Source organism: Eublepharis macularius, chromosome 4 (assembly GCF_028583425.1).
Source record: "Eublepharis macularius isolate TG4126 chromosome 4, MPM_Emac_v1.0, whole genome shotgun sequence".
Classification (NCBI taxonomy): Eukaryota; Metazoa; Chordata; class Lepidosauria; order Squamata; family Eublepharidae; genus Eublepharis; species Eublepharis macularius.
The window spans coordinates 21,003,734-21,021,568 of record NC_072793.1 but is presented as its reverse complement, the minus strand read 5'-3'; the positions used below and the strand labels follow the sequence as shown (position 1 = coordinate 21,021,568).

General features: G+C 46.4%; 1 protein-coding gene across 1 annotated transcript in view; it reads left to right on the top strand.

The window, feature by feature from the left end:
- The window catches only part of SDK2 (sidekick cell adhesion molecule 2), a 104,686-nt gene that overhangs the window by 28,877 nt on the left and 57,974 nt on the right, over positions 1–17,835 (top strand). The window contains exons 8-17 of the mRNA XM_054976827.1: positions 281–448; positions 2,570–2,672; positions 5,702–5,878; positions 7,425–7,561; positions 8,392–8,539; positions 8,920–9,060; positions 9,253–9,434; positions 10,084–10,199; positions 17,069–17,264; positions 17,640–17,738. Coding sequence (XP_054832802.1) covers positions 281–448; positions 2,570–2,672; positions 5,702–5,878; positions 7,425–7,561; positions 8,392–8,539; positions 8,920–9,060; positions 9,253–9,434; positions 10,084–10,199; positions 17,069–17,264; positions 17,640–17,738 — 1,467 coding nt within the window. The remainder of the gene's footprint in view (positions 1–280; positions 449–2,569; positions 2,673–5,701; positions 5,879–7,424; positions 7,562–8,391; positions 8,540–8,919; positions 9,061–9,252; positions 9,435–10,083; positions 10,200–17,068; positions 17,265–17,639; positions 17,739–17,835) is intronic.

Here is a 17,835-nt window from a genome sequence, read left to right as displayed (position 1 = left end):
AGGGTTGGGTCCAAAACAGCCAGGATAGGTGATGTCGGGGGGTGGCATATGCAAATCAGTTATGCTAATGACACATTTCCAGTGATATCAAGGGGTGTGGCATATGCTGATGAGTTATGCTAATGAGTCCCTCCAGCTTTTTTTCTACGAACTGACCACTGAGCAACACTGATGCTTAGGCCTTCAGAAGGCATTGTAGTGAAGATGTAATCACAATACAAAGCCACTGAAGGCAAGTCATCATTGGCCTGATAACGAACCCTTCCTCTTTCCTTCACAGGGGAGCGAATCCTGGCTAGCGGTTCAGTGCAACTTCCTCGTTTTACACTACTGGAGTCAGGAAGCCTCCTAGTCAGTCCTACGCGGATCTCAGATGCTGGCAGCTACACTTGCCTGGCCACCAATTCCCGCGGTGTTGACGAGGCATCCGCTGAGCTTGTTGTCTGGGGTAAGGGGGTTCCTATATTGGCCTCCCCATATTCTTTGCTTGCTTTGTAGGCAGGTCCTAGGTACAGTACTGCAATGAGATAAACCAGGGCTTTTTTTCAGCTGGAACGCAGGGGAACAGAGTTCCGGAACCTCTTGAAAATGGTCACATGGCTGGTGGCCCCGGCCCCTGATCTCCAGACAGAGGGGAGTTTAGATGGCCCTCCATGGAGAGCAATCTAAACTCCCCTCTGTCTGGAGATCAGGGGGTGGGGCCATCAGCCATGTGACCATTTTCTCCGAGGGCAACTCACTGAGTTCCACCACCTCTTTTCCCAGAAAAAAAGCCCTGAGATAAACCAAACTGGCCTTTCAGATATTGTGCAGACAGGAGTTGGGGGAAATCTGTGATGTTATTTCATCTGTGTCTTGGAGAGCGTCAGGACTCCATCAGAAATTAAAATATCTTCCGCTTTGACTGCCAGTTCTTAGCTGGGTTTTCATGATAAAAGCTACAGAAAATGTGCTGAAAATAAATAGGCATTTGAGAGTCAAAAGGGCTGATTCATACACACATCGCTTAGCTTTTTGGTAACTCGATTACTAGAATGGAAGTGACGCAGATAAAGTTTGAGATGACAACAGATGAGCTGAAAGTTCTGCCCATGTTGCTAGGACTGTCTGTGATCGCTCATTCACATATGCAAGTCCCAAAAACATATGGGTTGAATCAGTCTGCGTGTGCATTCAGAACAATAGATTTTCCACTGTGCTGCTGATACTCACACAGACTGACATTGCGACATTGCGTTCCACTTGCTGAGGTTTTCTTCCCCCTGTGTACAAAAATGTGATATGTCAGTAAAGTGACACACAGTCGCGCGGTAAGTCTGGACAGAAGTCTCACAGTTTCGCTCTTCTTGATTATCCCTCCTCTTTCAGCCTCTTTTGTTCCCTGCCTTGCTAGAACTGTGCATCTGTTCACAGAGATAACTTGCTAATTTCATCTGTTGATTTTTTTAAGAGAAGCTAAACCTGGCTTTTGCCAGGTCCATGACCACTGCCTAGTTCCAACACACACACACACACTCACACACACACACACACACACACACACACACACACACACACACACAGCGCTCAAAAATGTGAATCCAGTTTATTAAAAGTGCATTGGTGAAATCAGAAAAATGCAGGATTTATTAAGAAACAAGATTGTGAATGCCTGATACTTCCATTCCAACAAGAGGAAGAACAAAACAGAAAATATACAAACCTTATTTTCCAGGTCAGGTTACCGTGTAGCCAGGCCAAGGACCAGTACATGAAGTCACTGGTGCATGTGGATTATGGGCATCAAATTTGTTTTGAGAGTATATCTGCTCCCTTTCAATTGTATCTAATGGAACAATTGTAATTGCTTAGGTCCACCAGGCTCTAGGCAGAGGTGAATCAGTGCCCCCTACTGGCTGTCTAAGGAAAAAGACTCTCTTTAGGAAACCTATATTTGGACAAGTCTGCTCTGGGAATTTGTGGGTGGATGAAATAATTAGTTAAACTTTTGTTCTGCTCCTCAGCCCTCTGGGGAAATAGAATTCGCAAGGACCTGTTCGCAGAGCGATTATCAAAAGAGAATCTTACCATATCTGGGCTTCTTTACCCCACCCACCCCTGTCAACAGGCACATAGATTTCCCTAGATAGAGAGTTTGGTACATAACATATAAGATGAAAAGCCTTCTCTGCAGTGGCTGAAAAGCTATGGAGGTTTCAAGCAGTTCTTATGGGTAGGAGTGAATGGCTGAGTTCACAACCAGTGGTCACTGCGGTCTGGAGGAGGGCAGCATGCTTCCTTTGTGATATGCATCTTGCGTTGGAGCTTCAGTGCTTATCGAAGTCATGATTGTGCCCATTGATTTGGGGGGAAACAGGAGAGCGCATGATCTCGCTTTGCAAGTCTGTAATTGTATGAGTCTGTTAAAATCACCAGATTCTTTTGTGACCGTTAAAATTCTTGCATGAAGAAGGGGAGCTCTTTGAACCAGCAGTCCAGAAGACTAATCTCTGGCCTTGCATGGCAACGGTTGCCCTTACTGCACCTGAGTGATCTCTCTCTCTCTCTCTCTCTCGCCACCCCACCCCAGCCCGGACAAGGATTACCAACCCCCCTCAGGATCAAAGCGTCATCAAAGGCACCAAAGCATCCATGACCTGTGGAGTGACCAATGACCCCAGTGTGGTAGTCCGGTATGTGCCAGGTTCTGCTCTACATGGGGTGTGGGGTGTGAAGGGCAGAGACTATAGATGGAGATGGGACCATTGGATTGGAAGGTGGGGAAGAAGTGGAAAAGGACACACCAAGAGCAATCTGTTCAGAGGACGCAGAGATACTAAACAGTCAAGGTAGATAAAATCCAGTCTGCTTAGCCCCCAGTGAGACATGGGGAAAGCCGGTTATGGGTAAAAATGCTTTGCCTTCAGGATGATTCTTATGGATTTAAACGTGTTTGTGTGTAGGTAGACAAAGATTCCTTTGAACCAGGGCTTTTTTTCAGCAGGAACGCAGTAGAATGGAGTTCCAGCACCTCTTAAAAATGGTCACATGGCTGGTGGCCCCGCCCCCTGGTCTCCAGACAGAGGGGAGTTTAGATTGCCCTTTGCGCCACTGAGTGCAGAGGGCAATCTAAACTCCCCTCTGTCTGGAGATCAGGGGGCAGGGCCACTGACCATGTGCCCATTTCTGCCAAGGGCAATTTAAACTTTAAAAAACTCCCCCCTTGTTCCAGCTGACCCCAAGTGACGTCATTGTGTGGTCCTGAGTTCCACCACTGAGTTCCAACTCCTCTTTCCCCAGAAAAAAAGCCCTGCTTTGAACCAATGCTGATTCTTGTTTTCCATGACAGAGTTTAAGACTGGAACACATGAAAAGGGCTGTTGGTACCTTTGCTTGGGTATCTCTCGTAAAAGATGAGCAATCTCCTAGCTTTTGCTAACGTAGCTTCATGCAAATTCGAGCCTTGGCATCACTCTTTGTACAAACCATGTACTGGGGAAGAGGCCAAAATCTGAGCAACTGTGTAACTTGAGAATAGTCAGTTTTGTGTTTAGCAAAATGCCTGCCCAAGATTTGTAGCCAAGATTCTCCCAGCTACTTCTCTACATGCTTCAAGAACTCAGGCAGGGAAAAAGAATGAGAGGAGCACCTGTGCGAAATCACGGGCCTCTGTTGCCACCTGGTGCCTGCCTTAGTGACTGTGGGGTGAAGAAAAAAATATCATAATATACCCTAGTCTTGAACACTAGCTATATCCTTGTTCAGGAGAGTCCCCTAAAGGGATGGGCTAGGATCTTATGGGCCTTGGTTCTGATCCCCCACTCAGCTGTGAAATTTGCTGGGTGTCCATGAATGAGTCATGCTCTCTCAGCCTAACCAAGCTCATAAGATTGGATGAGGGAAGGGAGAATGTTGTACGCTGTCTTGAGTATGGAAGGGTGTGGTACAATGGGAGAGACAGAATAGCTGAGTACTGTGGCTGACCTCCCATTTATCATCCACAAAAAAAATGGCTAAAAATGTACAGGCAGATCTATTAGAAACAGATCCAGAGGAGTTAGCCGTGTTAATCTGTATGCAAAATAGTAAAGAGTCCAGTAGCATCTTTAAGACAAACCAATTTTATTGTAGCATAAGCTTTCGAGAACGACAGCTGTGTTTGTCAGATGCATCTGACAAAGAGTGCTGTGGTTCTCGAAAGTTTATGCTACAATAAAGTTGGTTAGTCTTAAAGGTGCTACTGGACTCTTTACTATTAGAAATAGTTATATTCCGTTTGATAGCAGAGTTACTTAGTCAGAAGCATTTCCCCCAATGTGCAGTAATTAATCCTCAGGAGATCAAATTGTAGAAAGATAGAACTTACAGTTTATTGAGGAAGATTCCATTCATGGCAATATTTTGGAGTAGAAAGAAAGAGCCCTAGCTTAAAGAGTCACTTTCCCTATAAATACCACGGCCAGATAGTCCGGTGCTGAGGCTGCAAGTGGGTCTGTGGAAGAGGCTTTCATGGCAGGAGCTCTAAGAAATACATCCTTCCCCCTATGGAAGGCCATGAGACAAGAAAAACAAATCTCCCAAGAGACACAGAAACAGAGGAGGAGTCAGGAAGCATTCCCACCTTAGACAAAGAGAAGCACTTTACTATCAAGAGAGTTACCCATATACACAGAGAGACATGCAGCATCTCCCAATGTCCAAGGCATGCTGAGTCACCTATTCCATCCAGATAAACAAAATACATGTCATCCTTTTTATTATCTGGAGCTTGGTGTAGTGGTTAAGCGCGCAGGACTCTAATCTGGAGAACCGGGTTTGATTCCCCACTCTTCCACTTAAAGCCAGCTGGGTGACCTTGGGTCAGTCACAGCTCTCTCAGAGCTCTCTCAGCCCCACCCACCTTACAGGGTGTTTTGTTGTGGGGGTAAATAATAACATACTTTGTAAACCGCTCTGAGTGGGTGTTAAGTCATCCTGAAGGGCAGTATATAAATCGAATGTTGTTGTTGTTGTTATGAACAACCAAATAATACAAAGCAGTATATAAGATTTGAAATCACCAAAGCCCTTTACCAAGCTGGATGTTTAAAAAGGTTAAGTTTATGCTTCAAGCTCCTCCCCTCTTTTTTTTTAGTTTTAAATTTCCAGCCTGATGAAAAGTTCTGGAGAATTCAAACGCTAGCACACGGTTCTCTCTGTATGTGTTTTGTTGTTGTTCACCCTAAAAAAAGTATTACACAGCTTTTGTTTTGGGGTGTTTCTTTGGACTCACATAGTTAGGATTCCATATTGATATATCTACTACTGATAAGCCCAAAAATAGCCAGCAAAAAGCCTGCTGACAGGGGAGGGAAATAGCAGACATGAGGGCAAATGACAATAGATGTGAGTGGGAAGATGCAGAAATCCAAAGAAGGAGAACCCACCCATTCTCCCATTTCGCGCCAAGCACTTTCCGGGCCTGATGGATCTCCCCGTTGCCTTGTGTGAACGGGGTGTGCTTCCTAGTAACCACTCAACAAGCTCTGCTGGGGAAGATCAGCAGTGATGATCAAACTACGTGAGGGAAGCTTGTTTGTATTTATGCTGTGTGTTTCACACAATCTTCCGGGCTCGTGGCTATGTGAAAATGGCCCCAGTTTGGAAAAGAGGAGGGAGATCATGAGGGGAATAAACTTGGTCACATGAAGAGGCAAGGCCCTTCCCCCCTTTCTCTTCATAGGTTCATATGGGAGAAGGACGGCACAGCGATAAATGTGGAGAACGTGCCACGCATGCGACTGGATAATACAGGCACGTTACACATTGCTCAGACCTGGTCCGGCGACATTGGCACCTACACCTGTCGGGTGGTGTCTGCTGGAGGCAACGACTCTCGCAGTGCTCACCTGCGAGTCCGGTAAGGCCCAAGAAAGGAAGGCACGGAGTGAGCAGGGCTCCTAAACAGTTTCCCACACATCCTCCAGAATAACATAGATAGTTTTCACATATCTTACCAGCTGCGCAAAATCGCACAAAACTCCGCAAACCAGAGTCATCACAGGAAATCGCACCAGGAAGATGCCATCGTTCCGGGAGTTTTGTGCAATTTTGCGTAGCCAGTAAGATGTGTGAAAACGGCCCTGCTCATTTTGATATAAATGTTGCAGAAACAACCTTGCTACAAACTGAACACAGACATGGATCTCCATTGACTTTCCTTCCTTTGGGATCCACTGTACAACTAACTAGCTTCAAATCCCCAGTATCCCCTAGGTCAGAATCCCCCACCTTTTTGAGCCTGTAGGCCTCTTCAGAAATCGCATACAGTGTGGTGGTTGCAGCCACAAAATGGCTGCCACAGGAGGTGGAGCCTGCCATACAACGGCTGCTGCAGCTTAACTTCAGTCAACAATTAAGATTTTTGTGCTGTGGTGGCAGGGGCTATTGAAGCAACGTTTTTATAAACCTGCACAGCCAATCAAATCTTCAGTGTCCCATCAGAAGCACTGCTGGGTGAAAGCCCCTCTTAGTCCCACCCATTTTCAAAAAATACTTGGTGGGCACCAGGCAGGCACCTTGGCACCCATGGACTCCATGTTGGGAACCACTGCCCTATGTCATACCAAGGCCCTATGCACTCACATGCCTTTCACAGGCATGCCAAGCACCACAGAATCTGTGTTAGCATGGTTCAGTCTAGGGTTGCCAGCTCCAAGTTGGGAAATTCCTGGAGATCTGAGGGGTAAAACCTGGGGAAACCTGGAGAAAGTGGGGTTTGTGGAGTGAAAGGACATTGGCATGGCATAATTCCATAGGGTCCACCACCCAAAGTAGCCATTTTCTCCAGGTGAACTGATCTCTGTGGCCTGGAGACCAGTTGTAATTCCGGGAGATCTCCAGCCACTACCTGGAGGCTGGCAAACCTAGTTCAGTCCCACACTGCAGGGGCTGATGTATGAACAAGCAATTGCCACGGGTCTTTCTCACAGAATGCAGTCAGCTCTTCCCTCATGACCCCGTTATTTCCCTGAAGCATGGGGTTACAAAACATAACCATGGGATGTGCACGTGAAGCTGAGTAGCAGCCTCTCCCAGCATGTTTGTGGGCCCAGGCCAATCTAACCTGAAAACACATTAGGATGTAGGACTTCCTCCCCTTGCAGCAGATATCTATGAAGACGCACAGCATTGTTAGCTGGACAGGATAAATGGCCTCCAATTACCTTTGCACACACATAACACTTTCACCTCTGAACTCTTACCATGTTTTCAATCCATCCTTGCCATGTGATTAAACAGGATGCCTGCTACCCAGAGGATGGTAACCAGTCCAGCCATGACAGCACACAATGTGGCTTAGTGGCCAAATCGTTCCTCTTTGCCAATGGGCAGCGCTCTTGTCTTTGGGGTTCTCTCATCTGACAGTTTCTAAGATTGGTTTCTTCTACCATTGTCCTCACCAGGCAGCTCCCACATGCACCAGAAAACCCCATGGCTGCGCTGAGCACTGTAGAGAAACGGGCCATCAACTTGACTTGGACCAAGCCATTCGATGGAAACAGCCCGCTGCTGCGCTACATCCTCGAGGTCTCCGAGAACAGTAAGGCGCTTCAGCTTCCTATCCTACAGAGCGGTCAGGGTGCAGTCAGAAGCCTGTGACAGGCAGAGCTGGGCTGGAATCCTATCCCAAAGCTGATGTGAAACTCGGGGCCAAACTACAAGTGACGAATGACACAGGTTGGACACTTGTCAGCTTCCCTCAAGTTTTGGCGGGAAATGTAGGAAGCTTGGCGGAATGTTGGACAAGTGACAGTTGAAAAGTCCGTTGGACAGCAGTCGGAGAGCCAAGCTGCGAGACAAGGACGCCTACATTTCCCATCAAAACTTGAGGGAAGCTGACAAGTGTCCATCCTGTGTCATTCGTCACTTGTAGCTTGGCCCTGAGTGAGTGAGAGATGATGATGGACCCAGGGGTTCTTGGATTTCTCTGTAGACTCTTGCCAAGGCTGGTTCTGAGGCCTTTTGGCAATTTAGTGGACCTTAGCAGTTGGTGGTCTTTCATTTTCAAGCTTTACACCCGCTTTTTATTGTAGGGTATGTATTAGACACTGCTGAATTGTAAGAGAACCTGTTTTTACGCTCAGCAGATGATGAGCCAATCCATAAAAAAGGACCACGCTGCTCTCTCCCTCATCCATCAGCCGGGCTGTGACTGTGTCATTTTCTTCTCCCATGAAAGCTGCACAGCTTCCTCCATTCTCTGATGCTTCTTTGAATATAGTTTGGAACGGATGTTTCTCCTGAACAAAGTCCAGTCCATGAAAAGTCCTGTATAGAGGATTTAAAAGAAGCATGGGAGGGATGGAGCCCCCTTGTTTTCTTTCTTCTTTCTCCCTTGCTCCACTTTACCCCTTTCTCTGTGTCCGGCAGATGCACCCTGGATGGTGCTGATGGCCAGTGTGGACCCTGAAGTCGTCTCAGTGCTGGTGAGAGGCCTCGTTCCTGCCCGCTCGTACCAGTTCCGGCTGTGTGCTCTCAACGATGTGGGCAAAGGACAGTTCAGCAAGGACACGGAGAGGTGAGGTGGGCATATCACAGACGGGGGTGGGGGGGTTGCATGTGCGACGCAATCTGCGGAAGATAAGAGGGGGGCACATAGAGTGGGCTGGTTTTGCTGCCTCTGTGTTCGACGGGGAGGGGCAAGCACCCCCAGTGAGGCATCCAATGTGGTGTGGCATAACCACACAAAGAACCTAACCCTCTGCCCTCTTTATTCTGTCAAGATGTGAGGTAAAAGTGAAAAGATATGTCTACACACTGAGAAGCGGGCTGTGTATGTTCACAGAACAATAACGGGACACTTACTGTGGCATGGCTGAGGTGGGCATTGCCTACAACTACTGGAGAATTTAACCCAACTCAGAGAACATGCCTCTTGTATTACCTTCCCTTTATCAGGGTTTCCCTCCCTGAGGAACCCCCCACGGCACCCCCACAGAATGTCATTGCCAGCGGCCGCACCAATCAGTCCATCATGATCCAGTGGCAGCCACCACCAGAGAACCACCAGAATGGCATCCTCAAGGGGTACATCATCAGGTGAGCAAGCATGAGCACCACGTCAGGTTTCCAGTTCTGCTGCCTCCAACTGAATCCCATGAGCCGGTTGGAATCTCCCATAGCTCGGTCAGAAATGGGGGGGGTCAGAGGGTTTTCCACAAGGTGAGAACACCCCTACGGCTTTTGTCATTGGTTCTGGCCTGATATTTTGTATGTTGTTCCTTTGTCCAGATTTTGCCTGGCAGGCCTTCCTGTGGGCTACCAGTTCAGGAACATCACCAATGCTGATGTAAACAACCTGCTATTGGAGGATCTGATCATCTGGACTAACTATGAGATTGAGGTGGCCGCATACAACAGCGCTGGACTGGGTGTCTACAGTTCCAAAGTCACTGAGTGGACTCTACAGGGTGGTACGTTTTCTGGAGGAAGAGGAGGAGGAAGAGGAGGGATCTGGATATTTTTAATTAACTTGGCTACAGGGGTCTGAAAAATTATAACAATCCTAAAGATGTAGCTCCCTGCCAAGCAGATCTTGCCATCTTGGTTTGGCTGTATGGAACACTGCAGGTTTGCGGGGGGGGGGGGGAGATCGTGTGTGTGTGCGTGCATGCGGGCTATTGATGGCAGGTGGACAAATACCAGGGTGTTGTGCTGGTTAGAATGTCAAGTTATGATCTAGGAGACCCAGGTTCAAATCTCTACTCTGCCAGGGAAGTTTGGTGGGTGACCTTGGTCCATCACATTCTCTCAGCCTAACCTACCTTACAGGATAAAATGGAGAGGAGGCGAATGATGTTAAGCTGCTTTGGGTCCCCATTGGGGAAAAGATATGGAACGAACGGATGAACGAACGAACGAACAAATGAATGAATGAATACAGCTCAGGGCATCAGAATCCACACCCACCATGTAAGCCCTTAATTCTGAATGTAGAGCTAGCGAACACAAAGGGAGCTGCTTAGCCAGACAGGTTGTATGAACTGCATTGCCTCTGTACACCGTTTTGCCCAGCCCGCCATACATTTCTGAGTGGCTTCCTTTTGACTTCCTCTCCCACAGTTCCCACAGTGTCTCCAGGTAACGTGCAGGCTGAGGCCACCAACTCCACCACCATCCGCTTCTCATGGAACCCACCCAGCCCACAATTTGTGAACGGCATAAATCAAGGCTACAAGGTAAGGTGAAGACAGGCAGCCCTTCAAAGTGTCTCTCTCGTTTCTTGCTTAAAGCCTCAAGCTATGGCCTACCCCCACATACTAGGCTGAAGCATTTCTTGATTGTTTGTGAAACAAAGCGGACAGACACAGCTGTTGTCAGTAGGTTCCACAATTGAACTCTGTGTGGAGGTAAGTGAGGATGTGGACTTGACGCGTGCCCTCTTAACATCAGTAGCCGGGTGGTTATTTTGCCTCAGGAAGGCTAAATAAGGTCAGAATTGGTATAAGATGTTTCAGGCCTCGCTTCGACAGGCTCCGTGTGGCTTTCTTTCTCCACAGCTCGTGTTAGTAAGATGGGAATCTATACTCCTCATTCCCTCATTGTCTAGAAGCTCTGTCGCTCTACAGCCTCGCTTCAGGAAAGGCCAAGCGCCCCTGCTGTTCTGTCTGTTCTTCTGTCTGTCTGTCTCTTTTCGTTGGCTGCATTAGGGGGGGTTAATCATTGCATGGAGTTGTTCTGGGCCATCCAGTTACTGCTGTCCTGCCTATAACTCTTACATGACTAGCTGTTCCTGCCATTCCTACCTTGTCTGTTGCAGGTTGGATATACAGAGATGGTTGTGGGGTCTAGTGTGCTACCATGTAAGCCATCTTCTCCCTGGACAGTAAAAGGCTCAGGCAACCATGAACAAGTTGATATACCTGCCATAATGTCCAGTCACCTTTAGTCTCTTTTTATTTTATTTTATTTTATTTATTTATTTCAGGTTTCTATTCCACCCTCCCTGCGAGCGAGCTCAGGGCAGATAACAACATATTAAAAATACAATTAAAAATTCATGTACATTAAAAACAACACATTTAAAACAGGATGGCAGACAGCCTTCACAGGGAGGGTTAAGATTTATACACCCCTTTTTTTTTCAGGCCGGCGGAGGCCCAGCCTCAGCCATATTCCGGGCAGAATAACTCAGGCCTGGCGAAAAGATAGTAGATCCTGCCGGGCCTTGATTTCAGCAGACAGAGCATTCTACCAGGTGGGAGCCAGGACCGAAAAGGCCCTGGCTCTAGTCGAGGCTAGGCGGCCCTCCTTGGGGCCAGGGACCACCAACAGCTGTTTGTCCCCTGATCGGAATGTCCTCTGGGGAATATATGGGGAGAGACGGTCCTGTAGATATGCTGGTCCCAGTCCTCACAGGGCCTTATAGGTCAATACTAGAACCTTGAATCTGATCCGGTACTCCACTGGCAACCAATGCAGCTCGCGTAAGAACGGTGTTATATGCGCCTTATTTGGCACTCTCGTAATAACTCGTAATGATATAATTTCATAGACGGCTATCGTATGAGATTGGAACTCTTTCTATAAACTAGCTATCTTCGTGGCTGCTGTTTCAACATGTGCTTCTCGTTATGGGGGAAGCTACTGCACCCTTTAGCTTCGAACTGAAATAGCAATTTAATTAGTAAGGTAAAAAGTGTTTATTTCAGTGTTTTCCTTGATGAAGTATCACTATCTTTAATTTCATCAACTGCTAGATAGGATAAATTCAATGACACCGAAGCCTCCAATTTCATATATCTGTCCTTTCAATGACCTTCTTAACTCACTGTTATTCCATAACCAGCCTTAAAAAAAAAAAAGACTTGTTTTTTTAAAGTTATGCTTATTGTTCCAAACTTTTCTATTAAAATACATTTACTAAGATATAACATTTACACTGGAACTTTGCATCATGCGCTCAATTCCAAATTGTAATTAATTCAAATTTGCATTAATTAAATTGAATTAAAACATTAAAACTTGTTTCTTAATCTACTCCAAAGAAGTTCGGGAATTTAATTGCCGCCAAACGAGATAACCAGCGTTAAGAAGGATACTTAACATACTTATTAAATGCCACTTAGTATTTTTGATTAGTATTTTTGGAGGCCTAATTATATCTAATTAACTTGCTATAGGCTATTTTGCACCGTGCCAATTAAACACCCAAACATCCTTGAATGTAACACCATGACACAGTAGTTGATTATGCATTGTTATCAGCGTCAGTTAATCAGGCAGATTGTGTTGAATATTGTTTTGGATGGATAAGTCCACATACTTATTAAAACTTAACTCTTCCTTTTTGCTATTAATTGATATTTAAACAGCACCAAATAAAAGAGAGGAACTGAGTGAAACAATTTAAGAACCAGCAGGGTACCTGAACACTTGTCAGGTTTTTTTTAATGATTACTATTGTTATGGTTAACCATTTATGCAGCCTGTTTCTTACCATTTCAGCATGACAGGCAGTTCATCTGGGAGGGAGGCTGCTCCGATGCTTATTTTATAGTCAGAGCAATTGAAAATGAAAAATAACAGCTTTTGCCATGCTGCAGAGAGATTGGGAGCCTTGTCTCCCACATCCAAAGTGAATGCACCGGTTCATAATTTAAACCATTGCGATGTCTTTCAAAAACCACTGGAGCAGATAAGCAGTCTCGACCTCCTTAAGGGGCTACATCCTCTTGGGAAAAGAAAGCAGAGGGCAAAGCAGAGTGGGTGGCTGTGGCTCTGCCCTGAAACAAGTCGCCATTATTCGTTCCAGACCCCACAAATGCAACCCATGCTTCATTCCCATATCACCCCACTGCTTGGCTACTTCTTTGAGCCAAGCTACAAGTGATGAATGACACTTGCCTGGCAAGTGAACAGACTCACGTGTATTCCTCCCTGTTCACTTGCCATTCACTTGCTCTCCACTTGATCAAGTGAATGGCAAGTGAACCGGGAGGAATACACATGAGTCTGTTCACTTGCCAGGCAAGTGTCATTCATCTCTTGTAGCTTGGCTTTCAGACTCTCTGGCATCCCCAGGCAGGCCGCAAGCTGCACCCAGCACACAAAATAGGGTTTCCCAGCCTCCACACACACACATGAGGCTTTGGGCTATACTATGCTGGGCTGGTATTAAGGTAGTATTTGTGTTTTCTGGTTGCTGTTAAAAAAAAATAAACTCCTCTCTTTGGGTTCCCCTCTTTTCCAGTTGTGGAGGGCTTCCCCCCCCCCCCTTTCATTATCTTCTTTCACCTTCTTTCCTGGGCCCAAATGGCTAATCTCCATCACTCCCCCCCCCCCAAGCCTTAGAATACATGCAAACTAAGGACTATTTTACGTTTCCTTAGAGAGTGGCCTGTACAGGAGGCAGCTACTTCTGTTTTCAAGCTCATTAGTAAAAAAATGTCTGGGCTAAAACCAGGCTGCTTTTAACCTGACTTCTTTTAGTTGCAGGCTGTGCCAGTCTCACAAATTTAGTCCCAGGCAGGTTTCTGAGGAGAGAAATAGCGATCACTCCATGACTGATCCCTTGCCCCTATAGCACACACCTCTCCTTCACTCCAACAATTGCCAGACTTTAATCCCAGCAAGTTTCTCTCCGCATGTCTTTGAAGAACCACAGATAAAGGAAAGATCAGAGGAGCTGAAAGTCAGAGAAGGGGATTTTTTTAAAAGCTCTTATGTCTCTGAAGTAACCCTTTGAGTAACAGGGCAGCAGGGATTGAGTCCAGCTGCAGAAACTTGCTTACCTGCATGTAGGTAAAGGTAAAGGTGTGCAAGCACTGAGTCCTTACTGACCCATGGTGGGACGTCGCATCACGACGTTTTCTTGGCAGATTTTTACGGGGTGGTTTGCCATTGCCGTCCCCAGTCATCTACACTTTACCCCCAGGAAACTGGGTACTCGTTTTACCAGCCTGGGAAGGTTGGAAGGCTGAGTCAACCTTGAGCCGGCTACCTGAACCTGGCTTCCGCTGGGATCGAACTCAGGTCGTGAGCAGAGCTTGGGCTGCAGTACTGCAGCTTACCACTCTGCGCCATGGGGCTCCTTACACATGCATGTAGATCCAGCCAAAAGTCAGCCATGTATAATATGATCATCTGTTGCTTGCCAGCCAGTGTGGGATGCACGTATCTAATAGGGTTGAGAATCACTGCAGAATTTGCCATTTAGAGACAAGTGCTTATGCAGGGTTTTCTGCATGGAGACTCAGGTTTATAAAACAAGTCCATTCTTCAAGGAAGCTAGCTGAACGTTGATGACTGTGATCAGCTATAAATGCCACAAAGAGCAGCTGTATGTCCTTACCTGGGGTACCACTGATTCTTGGATGCCTCTGCATTCTCCAAGGAACTTTTGTTCTGGGATTGATATCCTGGCTCTTGAACTTAGTACGCCCTCTGAGTTACAATTCAGGGCAGGCACCTTCAGTGAGAGCACTGCACAGGCCGAAGTGGCTAGTGGACCTCACTTGTTCAAAATTCCTACCCCTGATCAGAATCTAGATCAAGATGGGTAGCCGTGTTAGTCTGTCTGTAGCAGTGGGAAAGAGCAAGAGCCCAATAGCACCTATAAGACTAACAAAATTAGTGGTAGGGTAGGAGCTTTCGTGAGCCACAGCTCACTTCTTCTCCTACCCTACCACTAATTTTGTTAGTCTTATAGGTGCTACTGGACTCTTGCTCTTTTCCACTGGTCAGTGTCGGACAGTTTTGAGAGTCCATGTCACTATTGGGATATGCTGCACTGGTGTGTCTCTAGACGCCAAAATTATTAAGGCGGTATCATCTCACAAAAACCAACAACCATTATGTGCACAATTTATTGAAATCATCTACAATGACCCAATTGTACAGATAAATGCACTAGCACTTCTATTTATACCCTAAGCAGTAATAATAAGAATAACTACTTAGATTACAGAATGCAAAATAGTCTAAGAATAAATGGCTATTTCTTTATTTCTTCCCTAGCCTATAATTTCTTATCCTTGAATTTAGGCAACCACAATAAGTGGGTCAATTTCACTTAGGGCATTAGCCATAATGACTAGGCTGCAGGGGACAATTCAGAAACAAAGAGCATAACAGCTCTTTGTCTTTCCCTTTTAAAAAGCCGGAAATATGTCTATTTACAGAATGTATTTCATTCACACAGCCTGTAGTTACACCTACCAGATACTGCCCTCTTGAGAGCTAATGTGAACGCAGTGGAACGGGGGGAAGGCAGCTTTGCTTAGGAAGTGGTTAAGTCAGACGCAAACTCAGAAGTGGTGCCTATTTATTGAAACTAGAGCCAAGGCCCTAGGAGTGACCATTTCACTTCCATGAGCCTTATCCGGCTTAGCAGATTGTCTGAGAGCACCCACTGCATTGTTGAGGCTCGTTGGTAGAGTCCATGGGTCGGATTAGACAATACATTAAACACAAGTTGGGTTGGAGGAACATCCCAACTCAACTCGTATTTAACACACACACACACACACACACACACAGAAACAGACATCCACTGACGTTACGCTGCTGCAGTCCTGAAGTCCCGAGCTGAAGCGATCCGCCGGCCTCAGCCTCCCGTGCTCAGGCTGGGATTACAGGCGCGCACCACCGCGCTCCAGCTAACTTGTATTTAACATGTAACCTGATGCTTACCTTTAGGAAGGAAAACAAAAGGCAGAAAATTAGTATTACCCACCATATTCATATTATTATAAGCTATTTTCAGGCCTTTCTAGAGCTCACTCATTTATTATATTGTAGGAAATTATTAGCTTCTTGATGTTCTCTTACTGTATTGTATTTTGACACAGCAGTTGCTTTAATTTAGATGCACTTAACATGTTGGTTCTTACCAGTGGTTATTTATGTTCAGATCCAAGCAAGGTTACGCTTTAATTCCCATACAGTTTTCTATGATTTTTGCACCAAGTGCAGGTGGAATTATTGCAAAATTAACCACAGGCACATAGTCAATTCTCTGCCACTTGAGAGTCCTTAAATTTGGCACGTGTTATTTCTTTGTGCCTCATTGTATCAGCCGTGAGTTTCGCTCTGAAATAAGAGTGACCTGTTGGATTTCTTTTCTTTGTGTCAAGATTGTGCTCAGACTCCAAAATCGTTCTTCTCTGACCGTGTGGCTGGGCACATGAACTCAAGTCTAAATATCCTAGCAAATTCAGATTAGGGTCCTTGATTTCAGTATTTTGAGTTAAGTATGCTATGTTTGTCACTTTTATTGGCGAAGAGGACACACTGATTGTTTATCTTTCCTACATTAATGCATTTAACTGTCTGAAAGTTAAAAATTATTAGCTGCCTTACACTGATTGTTGATTTCTAAAAAAATTTTCATGGCAGAGTTAAAATTGGAAGCAACTTTTGTGGCACACCTTAGAGCTCCCAGGTTGATCGATTGATTAGATTCTTAGCCCGCCCGCCCTGCAAGCAGGTTCAGGGTGGGTTACAATCATAACTAAATTACAATAGATCCAATAAAATACATCTCACTGCAAACATAGATTTCAGCATTCCAGATGGGGCACCCTTCCCCTTTCCCTGCCCACCATACATAAGGGAAGAAAAGGGTGGAGGTGTGGGTTGGTGAAACTCTAACTCCTCAAGCATGGGGGGCAGATGGACCAAATGCTCCCCCCCCCACACACACTGGCAGGAGACCAGTAGGGAGGCTAATTAGATGGATCCAGTGCTGGCCTCAACCACATGCCTGGTGGAACATCTCCGTCTTACAGGCCCGCCAAAAAGATACAAGATCTTGGCGGGCCCGAGTGTCTTCTGACAGAGAGTTCCACCAGGTTGGGGCCAGGACAGAAAACTCCCTGGCCCTGGTTGAGGCCAGCCAAGCCTCCCTGGGGCCAAGGACCACCAGTAGGTGTTTACCTGCAGATCTAAGAGCTCTCTGAGGTACATACAGGGAGAGGCGGTCCCTCAGGTATGCTGGTCCCAGTCTGGTTATTCTGCCAGATCACTCACTGCCTTGCTCTTGCCACTCTTTATAAGTAGTTGCTTCCATCTAACTGGTACCCTGATGTTTTTCACTCTCCCGTAGCTGATCGCCTGGGAACCAGGACTAGAAGAAGACATGACTATGGCAACGGTGCGGCCTAACTTCCAAGATAATATCCACGTGGGTTACGTCACAGGTCTCAAGAAGTTCACAGAGTACTTTACCTCAGTGCTGTGTTTCACCACACCAGGCGATGGACCCCGCAGCCCACCGCAGCTGGTGCGCACCCATGAGGATGGTACGGCCCTTCCCTTTGGAGCTGGGCACAGGCACAGCTTACAGGTTCCTGTATGCCCATGAAAATGTGGGTCCCCACACCCCTGACTCACTGGCCAACCTAAGTTAAACATCACTTTCCACCCTAGACATCTGAATCCATCGCTGTCTTAGTTGTGGAGGTGGATTCTCGATTACTGAGGTGGTATGGACTCTCCAAAGGCCCCTGATTCCATCTTTCCTGAGTTTTCTGCAGTCACCTTTTCGCCCAACCCCAGAATCTGTTCCCCGAGAATTGTCTGTAATTGGCAGATACCCGTTTTTGTTTTCTTGAGACATTAAGAGGGTATTTCTTCCGTTCTAACACTCTGGGTGGTGGGATTGTCTGTTTGGCCAGTTCCGGGTCCAGTGGGACACCTCAGCTTCAGTGAGATCCTGGACACATCTCTGAAAGTCAGCTGGCAAGAGCCTCTGGAAAAGAATGGCATCCTGACAGGTAAGAGATAACTTTAGCCAGTCGGGGAAGGCAAGGGGGAAACCTCTAATCCTAACCCTCCCATTATGCACATAGGGAAAAAGTCTCTTTGAAATGT